This window comes from Sorex fumeus, unplaced genomic scaffold, assembly GCF_029834395.1.
Source record: "Sorex fumeus unplaced genomic scaffold, SorFum_2.1 ptg000036l, whole genome shotgun sequence".
Taxonomy (NCBI): domain Eukaryota; kingdom Metazoa; phylum Chordata; class Mammalia; order Eulipotyphla; family Soricidae; genus Sorex; species Sorex fumeus.
The window spans coordinates 2,837,047-2,854,907 of NW_026606093.1; the positions used below are offsets into that span (position 1 = coordinate 2,837,047).

Genomic DNA, 17,861 nt, shown 5'->3' on the forward strand with positions numbered 1-17,861 from the left:
CTTCCATTTTCTCCTCTCATTCTGTATTTCCTATGGAGGGGATACTATACTTCTTATCCCTTCTATACATCTCTTTCATGTTTTCATCATTTAAAAGCTTTTTATTTCTTTGCTTTTTAATGTTTCTTCTTCATAAGGTTGTGCATAACTGATTTAAGTTTTTGCATCTTATGTAACTGATTTAAGTATTTGCTGCTTCCGTGTCCTGCAAGAGACCATTTTAGTTCAGCTGGAGCACTATAGGGCTCTTCAGTTCATTCATTTTCTGTTTGGAGGAGTCTTATTATATTTTCTTCCATTTTTCTCCAAGCCTACTGCTGGATTCTTCCAAAAATTTCTTTATTTCACTGAAAATTGATTGGACTGTTGTTTGGAAGTTTTCTTTAGATGACTACGAATTTCTGGCACAGTTTGGAACTTTTATGGGCTTCTGTCTCTCATCCATTGGTGGAGAGACATCTCTTTATTTCTTATTAATACCTGGTGCTATGCGGAAACTAGAGGTAGAGCTATAAGTGCAAATAGGCCCAGGCAAGTATGAATGACTCACACTCACTAAATCCAGTCCATGCCTTGGCTTTGCGATTAGTGGGACTGGACACCCTCAGATGATCTTTAACTGTCACAACACTGCTGGGGATTTGCAGTTACAAGCTTACAGTGTCAGCTATATTTCTAACATAGGGCAGGTTACAGGACCTGGAACCTCAAACATTCTTGGCCTCAATTAGGATATTTGTGTCCATCAACACCTGGCAGTCTGCATTACTAAGCTCAAGCCAACTATGATACTACCCTGTGGTTCCACCCTCTGTTTAATATGATTTGTGATCCCAGTAGATGGGCAAAACAGCAAGTTGAACTAAGTCTGCTGCCTGCTCTCCTTAATCTCTGCAGAAAATATTTCAATCATTACCTATAGTCAGGTATGGGGTTAGGGGAGAGAGTTGTTTTTTCCTATAGTTGACTTGGACCTCGTGAAGGCAGATGTTGCTATTCCCCCTGCCTCATACTTGTCTTAATGTGACAGGATTTTCCTCAGGTTTCTCCCTATTCTAAATGTGTTTAAATCTGGTTCACAGAGGCTGCTGATGGTTGGCTAACTTGACAAAGTTTTTATTTAACTTTTTTGGGGGGGAGGGGATAGGAGATGGTGGTAAGGAGACACACTTGTCAGTGCTCAGAGTTTACTCCTGACTCTACATTCAGGGATCACTCATGTTGGGTTCAGGGTACCTATAGCAAAGGATCAAACCCTGGTCAGTCACAATGCATGGCAAGTACACTCCTTTGAAACCCACCATAGCTCTGTGTCCCATAGCAATGAATAATCTCCTGGAGATAGTGCCTCATTCTACATAGGATTTCTCAGCAAGATCTCACATGTCATTCTCTGTTGTATGCATTTCTTGTGTTGGTGTTCCAGGAGTATTCTCAGCTTCTCTTTTGGGCCATCTTGTCCCCTCTTATGCCATTACTTCTTTTTAAGTAAACCATTCTCAGGGGGTTAAGTGGTATCTAACTCTGGCCTTAATTTACATTTCCTTGTTGATAATGATTATGACCACTTTTTCTAGGAGTTTAAGTTTGTAATCTTGAAGGAGTGAGTCAAACCTTCATTTCTGAAGAGTATAATCTTCAAAAGCAATGATTTTTTAAAAAACGTTTCTTGACAATTGGGCATAGAAAAACACATCAACTACATATAAAACTCCTTCCTATTAGTTGCCTTAGCAATAGTACAGAGGCTGGGGCATTTGCCTTGCACTTGTCTGACCTGAGTTTGATCCCCTTGGCCCCATGTGGTCCCCTGAGCATCGCTATCAGTGATTCCTGAATACAGAGCTATGATTAAGTCCTGAGCCTCCAAACAAAAAATCAATAACAACAACAAAAGAGTCCTTTTGGTCTACCATTATGTAGTAACAACACAACTGACCCGTGGTCATTGTGATAAATGACTCCAGCCAATAGCTAGCTTTTCCCTCTTGGTTTAGTGATGTAAGGAGCCCTAAATGGCTTAGTAACAAGTCTTAGTGTAAAATCAGTGGAATAAGCAAGTGCTGTTTGCTTCAAGAGAAGCATTTCCCCATTTGAACTAAAAAGGTTCTTATACCAACTCAATATGGGAGGAGGAGGTTCCCTTTATCTACCAAGCAATTCTTAGGCACTATAAGGACTCTGAGAATTCAACTCTGCAATCATATTGTTTACACAAAGATATCTAAGGATTTAGTTCTGCAACATTTCTCCCTTTCTGCCACCACTTTCAAAGTCACTTATATGACCAGGTTGTTATCTATGCACTTGACTGACTGGGTATCAATCAGTTTCTGACAATTACCTCCTTGGGTTTTGTTCATTTGCTAGAGGGGCTCATAAGCTTAGGAAAATTTTACTTACTGGATCACCATTTTATTGTCAAAGGGACACTTAGAATAAATGCATACATCTCTTGGGTAGTTTATGGGAAAATGGCACAAAGCTTTCATCCATTCTCTGTCTTTTCCCTCCTACTTTAAGATTTAGGCCACTCTCCCACAAATATCCACTAACTGCTGGTCAACCTGGTATTCCCCAGTCAGACAGCTCTCTGAACTTTATCTTTAGAGTGTATTTAATGAGGATTTTATTACACGAATTCACAAACATAATGATTAAACTGTTGGTTGCTGACAATTGATTGGGCCGGAGCAATAGCACAGCAGGTAGGGCGTTTGCCTTGCACGCAACCAGCATGGCCGACCCGAGTTCAATTCCTCTGTCCCTCTCGGAGAGCCCAGCTAGCTACTGAGAGTATCTTGTCCATACGGCAAAGCCTGGCAAGCTACTCGTGATGTATTGGATATGCCAAACACAGTAACAATTGTCACAATGGAGGCGTTAATGGACCTGCTGGAGCAAATCTATGAACAATGGGAGGACAGTGACAGTGACAATTGATTAAGTCTCACAGTCCACTTTCTTCCCCAGAATTCTACACTAATCACGGTTGGTTCTCCTGGAAACCAGACTTCTTCTTTATGTGAGGTCTCGGTCCTCCCGTTGTTCATTGTCTCAAAGTCCTTTTATTCACATAGCACAAAGGTTTCTCTTATCATAGAAAATTCCAAGAGTTTTAGGAGTTATGTGCCAGAAAAATAAGGACAAAAAACAAATATATGTCTGTTAATATAAATCACAATGATGTAGGTTTGCTCCTGCTGGAGAGTACATGTGCAAGGCCAGGAGTGTGGGTTTCTCTTCCCCACTCACCAACACACACACACAAAATCATAATGTCAAGGGATCCAAGACTTCCAAGCCATGAGATCTCAGGTTTGCTGGATGGGAAGTTTAAGAATCCCATTTATGTTTTTATTAGGTATCATAGTTAGAGAACCTCTCCCAATTCCACCATTAGAACATGCATAACATGTCTTTCTGTTGCTGTGACATCATTGGGTCAATGATGGACTACATAGATGATTTTGGGGTCAATTATGGACTACACCTTATAGCCCTTGTGCATAGTAGGTTTATATGATCATATAAAAAGATGAAATTACCTAACAGTGCATTTTTTACAGTACATCTCGAGTATAAGATGACAATGATTGTCGGTGTGAGAGAAAGTACCCAGAATGGTTTCTTACCCTAAGCATATATGCCAGTCTGTAATATAGAATCAGACCTTTCAAGTCACACTTTTAAATTGGTACTTTTTTATAATTTATTTATTTTTTTGTAATGGATCACCGTGAGGTACAGTTACAGACTTACAAACTTTCGTGGTTGCGTTTCAGTCATACATAAATTGGTACTTTGAGTTTCTGTGAGTCTTTCAATTCCACTAATTACTTTGGTACGATGGAGTATTGAAAGAGTCCCTGAGTATCAATATATGCTATCTACCTTTCTTTGCTGTAAAGCCTTCACTGGAGAGTAGCACTTGAACTCGTAGTCAGTTCAAGCTTTCCACAGCTTAAATTCTTGGGCTAATGTAACCAAGTGTGCCTGTGAAGAACAGGAGATTCGGAGTTGGCTGAGCCAAATTACCAGATGAATCATATGAGTACAGGAGGAGGGAGAGAAAAGAAGAGGGATACAACGTGTAGAAAGACTACTTGATTCTGTTTACTATATAAAGGCAGGATAAATAAAGTGCATGGGATATCATACAGGTACCATATCTTTTCATCATGCGATCATCCATCCCTCTACTACTTGTGGCCAAATAGCATCTAATGCTCTGACCAATCAAAGTAAAAAGGAAAAAAATACACATCTCCTCTGAAGAAAGAGGAAGAAAGAGGCAGATATACCCGATGTAGGAAAATCAGGCTGAACATGGGGCCAGGCTATAAAAATCTCACATCACCTTGTCAAGCAGAAGAGAGATCCTGCACATTGAGGGTGGCTTTCACATTAGGAAAATGCTGCCACGGTGATGTTTTACTCTTTCTTTATTATGCCTCCACTCTTTTGACTTCTGAATAGTTAGTACTCAGCTCATTGAATAGTTGGTGATGAATCAACACACCAGCTGAAAGTAATTTCCTTAGCAGGTAAATCTGAATTCTGTTTGAGTTTACTATAGTTTACTATATAGTATACTTTGCCAGTTTCAGCACTTCGATGACTATTGGTAACTGGTGACATCTAGCATCTGTTTATGATCCACCCAAGGTGGTAACATCATGGGTGGAGTTTTGGAGTTCACCTACTGCTGGGGTGCTAAGCAAGTAGCATTTTTAAGGAGGTAGGGCCTCTATTACTTCAGCCCTTTCATTCTGCTTTCTTATAATCCAGTCCCAGACAGTACAGTTCAGGGGAGTACGGCAGGGCGTAGGAAGGTTCTAGCAGAGCTGACTGGAGGCTTATTACTGTAATACTGTAATGAACCCAAGTATCATGAGGAGAGGGAGGATTTCTCTACTTATAATTATATTCAAAGAAAGCACTTATCTTTCTATCTTTAACACATGGCTTTTACATGCGGTATCATTCAGGAAACAGTGTCTGAATTTGTTTAAGTTTTAATAACCACAACTTAAAAACCCTAAGACACACAATTTTATCACTTCAAAGTCCTTTAATATACACAATTTTATCTCTCCTCCCCCACCCCTCCACTCCCCACCCTCACTCCTCTTTTTTTTCATTCCTCATTCAAAACCAGTTTAGTCCCTTTCAAAATATTGGGTTCTCACCAAATGAGTTCTCACTTCTTCTATTAATTTCTTCTGCTTGGTTTCCTTGTCAATTCTGGGGAAATTTTTTATTAACCATTTTACTGGGAAGATAAGGTAGATCATATAAAGTTATAAATTACTGCCAAACCGAGGTTTCCCATGTTTCAGCCTAGCATTCATTATTTCTCCCTTTTGGAGTATCTGAAAATTTGAGAATTAGTTATATTTTTGTGACCTCTACAAAACAAGAGAAAAAAAAGGGACTAGGAAAGATAGAAGATAAAATGGAGCCAATGTAGACATTGTTAAGAAATTTATTTGCAATTCTTATTTTTTGTTTTTTTGTTTGTTTTTTAAATAACATCATTCCTTAGATAAAAATGCAATCTTACAGGAATATACATAGCGTCTCACACAGAGATGACCCTGAAGCTCTTCTTGAAAGGTTGCCCCTTCTAGATTCCCTGGCCTTTCTCAAGAGTGAGAAGGCGTAGCAGGCAAGGCCTTTGACCACAGATTATTGGATGATTACAAACTGTACAACAATATCTACAACAGTAAGACTGTGAAGTCGTGGAGCCTGGAGGGGACGGTAGAAGGGTTCAGTGTGGGGGGGGGGCACGGTGCAGGCATTGGGGTGACAACAGAGGCCTGGTTCTGTCATTCCGCATCTCTCTGGGAACACGTGATACAGGTTGGCTTGGAGTGTGGCGGTGAGCCTGAGCAGGAGGAGGTGAGCAGAGGAGAGAGAGGGGGACTTTACCTGGAGCCACTTACTTGGAGGTAAGTCTTGCTTAGAGGGTACGTCTGGCATATTGAAATGAAACAGAAAACTCGCGAGTCTAACAGGCATCCCAATACTTTCCTGGCCAGTGACCTGCTACCCTACTTCTTGATAGCCTGTGTGTTTTTCACAGGTTCTTCTCAACTGCTCCTTCACAATCCTGTCCAAACCTGCTGCTCAGGTGTGGCCTTCCGGTCTTTTCCATACTAAACCTCATTTCAACAGGTCTCTGGGAGAACCATGGTGTCTGGGTATGGCAGAAAACAGCTAGAGGCGATGTCTAATTTGACTGAAAAGTCAAGCGACAGACCCAAGTGTGGGGCAGTGGAAAGCAGCTAGATGCACGGCTAGGGCGTGGAGACAAGCAGAACGGTGGCCCTAGCGTGGTCATTGGCTCGCCTTCTGAAGCAGCCCTTCGCACAGCAGTGCTTGTTGATAAACCATCTGCTTTTCATTGCTTCATGTTGCTTTTTCCCTTTAAAGCTCATTGTGGTTTCTCTGTGTTGGGAAGGTTTTTTGGGGGGTGTGGGGGGAAGGTGGGTTTTGGTTACAGAGCCCAGTGACCTATCCTCTAGTGTTTCTCATGTGACGTTAAAAAAGGAAACCTCTCTTCTCTTCTCCTACTGATTGCAGCTCAGGACAGACTTTATGCCAAGAGTCTGAAATCTGCAGCCTTTGGGCTCCTTGAACAATAATCCTCTCTGAGCCTGGAGTCTCCTTGTTTTCTCCCCACTCCTCTCTTGACAGTCTTAAAAGCTCCACAAACAAGAGAGTTTTCCAAGCCAATTGTGATCAGAAACCATTCTGGATATTTCTGTACTTCCTCATACAGAAATTATTTTCCCTATTTCTGTAACATTTTTCACGGAGAGTATTTTTCTTATCACACACTTAGTGAAGAGTTTTCTCATGAATGAGCAATTGTGTGTAAACACATGTAGTGTCTCTGTGTGTGCATATTTGGTATCCAAATGTCTCCCCAAATTTGAAAATATGACAAAAGGTTGTTATTTATTGGTTTCTGACTCTTCATTGCTTTTCTATAAAAATAAATAACATTAAAGCCATAAATGGTTTCATGAGGAAAGTTTATGAGAATCTGCATATGGGATTCCTTTTTATTCTTCAACCCTTTCACTGGACTGTGGGATAAGGGGAACCTGGGACCAGGAAAGAGGCCATCTTCAAAATGGTAGGATACTGCCTCCCTTCCCCTTTCCATTCTGCTTCATCACTTGGTGCTGCCAGAGATCCTGGCCTAGATGACTGAGAGAGAGATAACGACCTCCTCTTTTACCCTCTGACTGGAGCCTGTCTCAGGTGGCACATAAGGGAAGAAACAGAGCAAAGAGAGGAGGCAGGGTGACAGACACCTCTACAGTTAGATAAAGGTTGACTTGGATGAGGAAACAAGGTCAATTCAAGATTTCATTTTCTCCTATTCTGAAGTAGATCTGTTTTTTTTTTGGAGGGGGGGTTGTTTGTTTGTTTGTTTGTTTGTGTGGGGTCTACACTGGTGCTATCAGGACTTATTTCTGGTTGTGTTCAGAGATCACTCCTGGTGGTGCTTGGGGGACAATATCTGATGCCAGGGATTAAATAGGCTCAGCTACATACACTCAAATAAGTACCTTACCAACTCTACTATCTTTTTGACACCAGGTTTTTGAAAGTGGTTGAACTATATACTTCTTTCCACAGGGAGATCAAAGATGCCCTTTCATGGGTCTCAATTTCCCTTCTCAATCTGAGCTGACAGACGAGGCAATATTTTCTTTGAAAAAATAGAGCCCATATGTTGCATGGACAAAGTTGTAGGCCCACCAGCAAATAGATAAGCTAAACCAGAATTGGCTTGGGATCTATAAAAACATGCTTGAAGAGACTAGGGTTTGGGTGTGTGTGTGTGTTTGGGGAAGCAGATTGCCTTTTCCTTGTAGCATTAGCTAACCTGTTTCTTAGACAATGATATCCAATTGTTCTCTGTCTCCAGAGACAGGGATGCCATCATTCTTCTTAGTGAGTCTTGATTATATACCCTAATTACCAGTTTTTTTCCTATGCCCAATCTCAGTTCTTGCCATATTTCTTCTGACCTTATTAGAAGGCAACCATCCAGAAAAAAATACTCTAGAAATCAATAATTATCCTTCTAATGAAAATTCTCATTTTCAAGGTGATTTTGTTTCCTACAAAGTTACTGTTTTGGCATTGGAAGGTACATTCACAGTTGCCCATCTTTAGTTAAATGATTAGAACTTCTCACAGGAGAATGGTTGTGAGAAAGTGGCAGACATCTTTTCTCCAGACAGACCCTTAAAATGTGGAACTGGGAATACAGAGGAACAGCAAAGATAAAAAAAAATAGCATTATTATTTTAGATTTCCCAGTCTAACTTGAACCCAACAGATTAAGAAAATGAAGGTTGAGTTTCTGATGCAAGGCAGAGAGAAATCAATGAGTCAAATAAAAAAAATCTGAGTAGAAGTGACCTTTTATAAAATCCCCAAAAACTGAAGGAAAGAGACAACTGAAGTCTCTCTGCTCAGTGCAACTATGCGCATGAATAATTAAGAGATAAATATGTGGAAATCCAAAAATACGGCCTAGAGGACAATAAAACTTAGGTACAAAACAAACTGTTCAAGATTCTCTGGTCCTTAGCCGCTGGTTACTATTCTTCCTCACTCAGGACCATTTAGATTTAACCATTATATCTTACAAGGTCATGGGGAAAGAGTTATTTTAATTTCTTTGTATAAAATATCATTTAGTATATTGTGGATGTGCGTTATCAATTTTACCATGGATTTTCTAGTCTGTCCCTATGGCTGGTATCTCAATAATGAGGCAGGCTATGACTCACCCATCATCTTAGACAGGGAAATTCCATCTGAGTTCCTTTACTCACAGTAGTGAGAGACAAAGTGCCTTTGTCATGGCAGATGCAATTCTTGTAGGGTACCAGTAGGAAGTCTTGACAATATTAACCATAAAGAAGGTGCCTGTATGTGTGACTAGTTGCAGGTAAGGGATTAGTTTGTTGGTCGCACTTTGGAAGTTATTGGTATGAGCCTATGTCACTTGCCAGTGAGATTTTTGCAAGCAGGCGAAATATCTAAAGGGAAAACAAGAGCAATATGAAAAGTGTGTGTGTGTGTGTGTGTGTGTGTGTGTGTGTGTGTGTGTTTCATTTTGATTTCAAATTTCTGTTCAGAAGGCAATGTGCAGCAAGAACCAGTTTCCAATCCAAAAAGGACTTCGTTTTCCTGATGAAACTCTTGGACTCACAGTGGCAATTTGAGAAAGCAATGAAGGATACCATCTAAAATGAGTTTCTAGAAGACCGTGATGGCTCTATAAGGAACCAAGAATATCTGAATGTGTGAGGGTTAGGAAACAGAAAGAAACTCCTGTGTCACTGGACTACAACTTAGCCTGCGTGTATTCAGCAGGTTTATCCACCTTTGGGTGAGTCAGTTCTTAAAAGTGAAACGCATCTCTCTTTGAGGAATTTTAGTTTCTAGGTTGCTCATCTAAGTGCCAAGAAGGGCTGACAGAACTCTGGGACAGAAGGAGATTTCATGAATACATTCTGGATGGCTGATTGGATCCCATTTCTCCCCAGACCAGTCCTTTGTTGGTCACATTGCTGCAATCAACAAGAAGAATACAGCTCCTATACGGTCATGTTTCAGGTTGACACGAAAAGGCCTACCGTGGAACTGTAGCCACCAGCTCTGCGTACTCCTGATGCATCTTAGCTTGCCTGCTCTGCCCGCAGCTGCCATACATTTTGGGGTCTGCAGGGGTCTGCAGAGGTCTTAAGAAAGAATGGGGAAGGGACAGGTTGACCTTTGATGGATTCATACTTCGCTTGATTGCCTGATATTGGGGAAAGCAGTTGCCAGAAGTCAGGATTCCTTTTCCTTTCTACATCAGCCCGGTTCTAAAGCCAGCCTCTCATTCGACCACACTTTCCTGTGTAAAGGACTGAGAAGCGTGTACGGTGGGAGTGAACAGTGAAGTCAACTGCCTCCTCTGTAGGCATGCCAAGGGCAGTGGGTGATGAAGGAAGTTGCTCCCATGCCTCAAAATTCATAGTGAAGGGCTCTGCTGACAGAGGTTCCAAACCAGATGGGAGCCAAGTGGAGAGAGTGTAAACAGTGAGAGGCACGTTTCAATCTCTCAAAACGATAGAAAGCGTCAAACAAAACCTATCGTGGGGTTTTGGAAAACCCACGGGAAATGGAAGAGAACACAAGATATGCAAAACAGTAATGTCCGGACCTGTTTGTGGACAGCAGGATAATGATTTACACTGGTGATACCTTTGCTCATTGTACGAGAGGAAAAATGTTCCCTTTCCCCCAACCACATGTAGAAAAGCACTTCAGAGTTCAAAGGTAAAGCTTGTCACACTCCAAATACAAAATGATTTACTTACATGCAGCAAAATATACAAGAAGTGACTTCAAAAAACAAACTTAATTCAATTCATTATTATTCGCTTGGCACAATCGCAATTCAGTTTTAAAAAAATATTTGTAAAATACTGAAACTGACCTGAATTCAAGTATAACAGTTTCTTCAACAGAAACATTATCAATGCAATAAAACATTACACGAATAAATCGAAGCAAACTGCCTTCTTGAGATTTTTCTTTAAATTTCTCTGTGTGTGTTCTTAAATACAGTTTTAATGCCAACACAACTCACAATTGTATTTTTAAATGAATATTATTGCATTGTTTTTGCATATCTTGTGGGACAGAAAATGCAAAGAATTATTGATTCCTGTTTCAGAAGCAGAGACAGTGGTTTGTTTTTGCTTTCAGATGGCCCTATATTCCCATCTCCCCCAAATTCACTCAGAGAGGGGAGGCTGTGTACTGTGCAGGGGTGCACTGCATGGGTACACACACATATCAAACACAGGCCCCCCGCCACACTCACTCACAGACACCTGCTTCTTCTCCACAGCACCCCCCCATACACCCAGCATTAAAACCCAACTCGGTCCCCGACATATATGACCACTGAAGGAGCACTGATGCTGACCTTTATCTTTCAAAACCAAACCAAAACCCCCAAAATGTTTGTTATTGTTACTACCTAAGAAAATAATATCAAATTATTGGGCATACACAATGGTGGGCAAAACTCTCCTACAGCAGCTCTATTGAAACTGATGCAGAAAAAAAAGGAAAGAAAGAAAGATTTAAATAATACAGTAAAACCAAACCTGATTTACATTTGCAAAAGTGAAAACAGTAAGGTGGGCAGCAACAGAACTTTGTAAACACGCTTCTTCCTTCCCTCCCCTGGGAAAACAGATGAAAAAAAAAACCCCAAAAAACCCAAAACAGCAACATGCAATCAAGAAAAATGTCAGACCACCAAACCCAAGAGCGCTCGCTCAACGGAAGCTCAGCACCACCTGGTTTTGCCAAGAGCCGGCAGCTGGCTCCTCCCTGGAGTGCAGAGCCCACTTCCCGGAGTGAGCCAGGGCCCACCGTGACCAGTGCGAGAAGGTGATCTCGATGCGGGTGGGGGAGTTGGAAGCCCGCGTGCAAAGCCCTCACCTGGCTCCCTGTCGGAGCTGGGTCCTCCCTGGAGTCCTCCCTGGAGTCCTGCCCCCACTTCCCTCTGCAAATCCACAGGACCCTGGCTCTAAAGAGACAGTGAGGCTCATACAGATTATGTGCAAAATGACTTTTTTTTTTAACAAGCAAAGTTGAAAGACACCCGTCTGGCATTGGGTCCTTTAGTGAGGGCTACCGTGCGTGTTGAGCTGCACCCAGGCGACGGCGGGCTCCTGCAGGGCCTGGCATGGAGCGGGGAGGGTGCATGTTTCTCCTGGGCTCGCCCTTCCCGGCTCTTCCACCTCCTCCTCACCACTCTACCTCCGTGGGCCACACTGGGGTCGCTGCTTTCCTCGCCCCCTGAAAAGCTGACTCTCCGCACCACCCAACTCTGCGTCTTGTCCCAACGAAATGAATGAAGACGCTGTTCCGGTTAACTCCAGGTCACGAGAACAGTGAGGCACTTCTGAAACGAACCCATTAGGAACATTGAAACAAAGAAAAATCCCAGCATCTGCCCAGCCCTGGCTACTACAGGCTGCTGATGTAGGCTCTGCTGTCCTGGAATTCCTCCTCACTCTTGCGACACTCCAGGCCGGGCACGTGGGGCTCACCCTCCCCGCCCTCTGCTCCATCCTGCCCAGGGTCCCTGCAGTTGATAAAAGGCAGCAGGGTGCCGTTGGGGCTCTGCTGGGCGCCCCCGCTGAGGATGTTGTCAGCCGCATTTTCCATCTCCTCTATTGTCATGTCGCAGGCGTAAGCCAGCTCTTGGGTTGTCACCTCGATAAACTTGGGATCTTGAGCAAACTGCCCCAGTCCTTCTGAAATCAAAACCTGGGGACGGGTAGACAGAGGGTGACGAAGAAGAAGAAACAAAGAGAAATGTTATTTCTAAATCTCTCTCTCTCTCTCTCTCTCTCTCTCCCTCTCCCCACCCCTCACCCCCACCCCTCTGCTGAGGGTAATTTCAGGAAGTGGGTGCACATGTGTGTGCATGCCTGTGTCTGGGAGAGAGAGATGAAGAGAGATGGGGCATCACTCAAAGGAACAAAGAAATCAGGGACTAGTGGATTGGAGGCCGGGCGTGAGCAGGAATGAATAGTTAACAGGGAAGAATTTGGGGCTGGAGTCCTCAAACCTTCGATCATGGCAACTGGGGTCACACAGGAGCCTCAGGGTGCTGATGGGCTGTATAAGGGCAGGACAGAGCTTGCCTTTGTCTTTCCTTCTCCTTGGCACCCCCAGTCACTCCCACATGTTCTTTCTAAGAACCTCTGCTCCTCTTGGGTGTAACAGCTGAGCCAGGCCACAGCTCTGTGCCAACTGTTGTCTCTCTTCTGCTAAGACTCCTAGAACAGGCTGTGTGCCCAGTGCAGCAAGTTCTGGCCTCTGTTTCTGCTGCAAAGACCCAGAAGACCAACCCTAAGCTTCTCTCTTCAACCCAGGAGTTACTTTGTGCTACTGAACTCAGGGGTAGGGGTAGGCTTCACCCAAGGGCTAGGCACCCAGAGCACTTTGTTTTCTCCTAGTCCTTCATCTAGCTCCCCTTTCCCCAGTATCCTATCTTCTTCTCCTGGTTGACTTTTCTTCATGGCTCTCACCCTTTGTCCTCCATGATTAGTCATTGTCTATGATTAGTCATCTCCTCACTGCCATGTGTGCTCAGTAGAGCAGACATTTCCCTCAGCACCTTGAGATGTTCTCTTTGTTCCATAAACTCTGGAGGGATCACTAAGGCTCAGTGAAACCAGATATGCCTTCAAGTCAGAAGGCCTCTCTGGGTTGCCTCCCACATGACAGCCTGCTGACTGGAGGGGCAAGAGCTCGTGGTACAAGGCAGTAATGGGGGCTCACTCCTTTGTAGGGAAGCTCTCCTCTTATTAGAAAGGATTTTCCAGAAGAGCTGAGCTCTGCCTGATGCCAGGCTATTGTTACTCCAGTTTTGCATTCAAGACCCCTTCCTGGGGGAAGGTTGGGGTCTCAGTGCAGTGGGTAGTGCATTTTCCTTGCATGTTGCCAACTGGGATTTATCCCAGAACCCCATATATTTCCCCCAAACTCGCCAGGAATGATTCCTGAGTACAGATCCAGGACTAAGTTCTGAGCACAGCTGAGTGTAGTCTAAAAACAAAACAGAAGAAAAGATACCCTCAAGGACACCAGGGTCCTTCCAAGACTGACATCATGCCACTGCCTCTTAAGTCATCTTCTCTCCAAGGTCCCTAGTTACCTCAACCAGTTGTAAAGAATTGCTTCCAGGCACCTTAGTCCTACTTTGGAATAGTTTCCCAAGTCCCGTAAAATGGAGTTCCAGGGCAGGACAGTGGCATATAGAAGAGTAGACAACACTCTTATTCCAGATGTGAAAATCTCAACCCTGTCTATGTGCTTAGACATTCATAAGTCTTAAAAACAAGACCCACTTGAGTTTTTAAAAAGAAAAAGAAAAAAAAACAGGAAAAAAAAAACTACAAGAAAAACCACTCCCTTAGTTGGTTCTAGTTTTCCAAATAGGCCTGGATTATTTCTCATGCAAATAGGCTAGAGAGACATAGATGTGGATTTTTGTATGTGCAACTGCAGCCCAAGCTTCTGTGTAACCTGGGGCAGTTACAGAACCCTCTGCTCACCCGAAGGAGGATGAGCAATCTCCAGGGCTCCCTGGGCCATGGTAGGGATATCTGCATGGAGGTTTCTCTCCTCCTCTGGAGGAAGTCCAGTACTCATAAAAACACTAGCGTCCAACTTGGTCTTTTTTTTTTATTAGTGAAACACCATGAGGTACAGTTATAGACTTGTAAATTTTTGTGCTTGGGTTTGGTCTTAACCTTCTGCATCCACACCCTCCTCCAGCAGGTCTGGAGAGTGACGGTCTCCTGGCTCTGTCACCAGCATCTAATCCACTTGGGAAGAACCAGCTCTTCCCTCCTCAACTCTCTACAGAGTTCCCTGGCTGTACCCCACTCCTCTACCCGACCGGCCTTCACAATCCAGGGTTCACTCACCGCTTCAACCAGACTGCTGGCACTGCCATGGAACTGCCTTCCTGGGGCCCCGGCCGGGCTGGGCACAGTGAGGGACACAGGCCGGGTTCTCCGGATGCTGCCGTCCCCACTGCAGGGAGTGGGCTCCTCAGCCCAGGAGCTGCAGTGGACGGATGGGTAACTGCTGTTGAGTTTCTCTGTGGACTCGGCCCCCTCCAGCCTCAGGGTGGGGATGGGCTGTGGGGGCCATCCTCGGCTTCCAGAGGTGGCAGGAGGGGTGGCACAGGGCCTGGGCAATGAGGTGGGGGGATGGCTTCTCTGGAGGAGGGGGCTCAGGCCTGCCACTGCCAGCGCCTGCAGACACACAAGAGCATGAGTCACCGGGGCTGCAGCGGTGAGCCTCTGCCTCTCGTAGCTGTTGTTTTAAGCTGGTCCTCCTCCCCTCCGCCTCACTTTGACCCATTTGAATCTGAACTCATCAAACCCCATGTATGTTTCCATTGTTCTAAAATATGTTTTGTGACCCCTGCCCTCGGAAGTGATCTCTTCCTCCTCCACAGGCAGAAACGGTGCAGGAGTAGAACCAAGTGACCTGTTTTTTTGCCCCAGACACCTTTTACCTGTGAATGCTCTTGCTCTTGGTTTTCTCCTCATTAGACCAGAGGAAACGATGGTTGTACCACATGTAAGGCCAAACACTAACACCCTCTATCTAGTTTCAGTGAAATAAGGGAGGGACACTGTATACTTCTCTCAAGAAGTATACAGTGCATCATAATGAGGAGAAAAAGCCAGTATACTTTCTTGTTCTCTCTCTGACAAGGGCTAAGACCAGCTAATACTTTCCTGTTCAACCCTAGCTCTTCTGGCCTTTGAACCATTATTCAAACTGGACACTGTCCATGTCTAGTAACAACAGTTTATAAGCTTGTGTCCTCTGTCAACAGCTAGACTTGAGCATCCTAAGGACTGGTCCTTGTCCCGTTCAAACAGTCTTAATGACTGAGCCTAATAAAGGGGCACCCACACAAAAGAGATTGTGTGTAGTGGGGAGGTCCAGGTTAGGAAGCAGAGATAGGGGGAACATAACCGCATGTGGTGGAGGGCTGTATCACGGCAGGGAAGAATCTTTTGTTTTCTTGTCTAAGAAATAGACTTATAGAAACCCTTGTTTTTTTAAATGTAGGAGGACTGCTATTTATTCAGCCATTGATTACATAGAAACCCTTTAAAACAGCTTACTTAGTGCCTCCCCAAACCGCCCAGTCTATTAGTGCCCTCCACTTGCTGCTCTTGATGGTTTCAGTTTTAGGTTCCTGGGGTTGGAAGGGAAGTATAAGGTAATGTGCAATATTCCAAAAAGTCCAGTGGAAATCACACGTAATACAAATTATAGGCAAGGTTCCATGGCTAATGAAAATGCATTTTTTTCAGCCGAAATAATACCAACCAAGTAGGACCACACTGCCCATCTTGAATTGACTTTAATTGAGAATGCCTTTGGGTATTAAAAAGTTTCATAGAGTACAAATCTTTGGTAACAAGAGACACAAAAGATTGGAAACTCTGGCGTAGACCCTTGGGAGGCAGTCTTAAATCATTCTTAAAGTTCCAAGATAAGAAGAGTAGCAAGTATAGACAGTGGTGCCTATATAGGCTCAGCTGGAGTTGGCCATGTGAGGAGGTAACTCATGGGCTGAGTCTTCCAGGACCTGTTTTTGCCTTGGCATTATCTTTATTGGCATGGTGCTGGCAGAGTCGTTTTCCATTTCAGTAGGTGAATTTGTGCTGCTACTTGTCCTCCAATTTTAGTGCGACTACACCGGCTTGGGACCCCTGCTGTGTAAGTCAGTGTCTAGGGAAGGGAACATCCCTGGCACTGTAGGACCAGGGGTCCTACAGAATCGGGCGTGTCAGCAGCTCCTGCTCCTTAGCCTTTCCTAGACCTCTGCCCTGGAAACACCGACTTTGCCAAGGCTCTTGCCACCCTTATGGTGTGAGACCGGAAGACTGATTGCTATTAAGGGATTTGTCCATAGTTGCAGGTTCTAGTTCACTAGGTGGTGGCCAGTGGCCCCTCCAAAATCACAGTGCTGCGAAGCCAATGACACTCCAGGAGACTCCTACTACAGTCATGAAATTTAAGAAGGTGCCTGCCCAGCAGGCAGACTGGGGAGGTGAAAAAGAATCTGGGGACACTGGTGGAGAGAAGAGCACACTGCTGGTGGGATTTTGTTGAATCACTGCGTGCCTGAAACTTTGAATCACTGCGTACCTGAACAACTTTGTAATCACAGTGCCACAGTGCCTTAATAAAAATAATAAAGTAAATTGAAAACCCAAAGTACAGTGCTGGTTAGGATACCTGATGATGAACCAAATGCAAGGGCAAGACTGTCTTTTGAGAGATGTCCCCCCCTTGATTCTTCTGTCGCTTCAGGCATTCCAGGTGGAAAGAGGCCCTCCGACCTAGAGGGGAAACCAAAGAACTGGGATAAAGGAAGGAAATAAGGGCATGGTCTGTGGCAGCTCTACCCAGAGGTGAGGGTGGTTGGGTGGGAAAAGGCCTATGGAATAGTGACAAGGTTTCCCAAAGACCTCGGCTTTCTCTTCCACTTTTCTCAGCAGCCTACCATGGGGCATTTGCACACATCCCATCTCCACGAACTCTACCCTTACAATTCAGTACCGTTGCTTCAGAAAAATTGCTCATCGCAGGCTTGATTGAGCAAGACTGAAAACATTTTTTAATCATTCCCTCTCCGACTCCAGTACCCACTGGGGTGAACCTGAGATGACACCTCCAGAGAGGGTGTGTGTATGTGTTTACCTAGGGAGGCAGAACGGAGGAAGCCTCTCTTTGGAGATTGCCGAATGTCCCGCTTGTCCTCCTCAGGGGGTGTCAGTTGTCGGTTTTCATCATCTTGATAGGACAGCCTGGAACAGAGAACTCACACGGCTTGCTCCTGGTGGCTGAGAAGTGCTGCCCCTAAGGCGCATCCAACCCCCAGAACATAGACTCCTTTGTTTTTTCTTAGGTGAGGAAGCCCCCACCCTCATCCCTATCTTGTCTTGAGCTTCCAGAAAAGTATGGAGAACAGACTGAAGGACTTCCCATTGAAGTGGAAATTTTGACCCTGTTCACTGACTCCCAGAGGGAGTGCAGCCCTTTGACATGGGCTGTCCACTCTGGTGCCTGCATTTCTGATTTAAGGCAGTGGAGCACCCTTAGGCGAAGCTGTCAAGAAAGTTAGAAATGAATTCTTGGCCCACAGGCTCTTAAAGGAATGGCCTGGGCTCCTCTGATTACATATGCTGGTGCTGTTTGCCGTG

General features: G+C 44.2%; 1 protein-coding gene across 3 annotated transcripts in view; it reads right to left on the reverse strand.

Moving 5' to 3' along the window:
* Nucleotides 1–10,381: 10,381 nt before the first annotated feature.
* Nucleotides 10,382–17,861, reverse strand: part of CACNA1C (calcium voltage-gated channel subunit alpha1 C) — a 784,718-nt gene continuing 777,238 nt past the window's right edge. For all 3 annotated transcript variants that reach the window (XM_056117829.1, XM_056117830.1, XM_056117828.1), the window contains 4 exons: nt 17,359–17,465; nt 16,894–16,997; nt 14,550–14,882; nt 10,382–12,378 (listed from right to left, as the gene is read on the reverse strand). In XM_056117829.1, the coding sequence (XP_055973804.1) occupies nt 12,076–12,378; nt 14,550–14,882; nt 16,894–16,997; nt 17,359–17,465 (847 nt within the window). In that variant the 3' untranslated portion in view covers nt 10,382–12,075. The remainder of the gene's footprint in view (nt 12,379–14,549; nt 14,883–16,893; nt 16,998–17,358; nt 17,466–17,861) is intronic.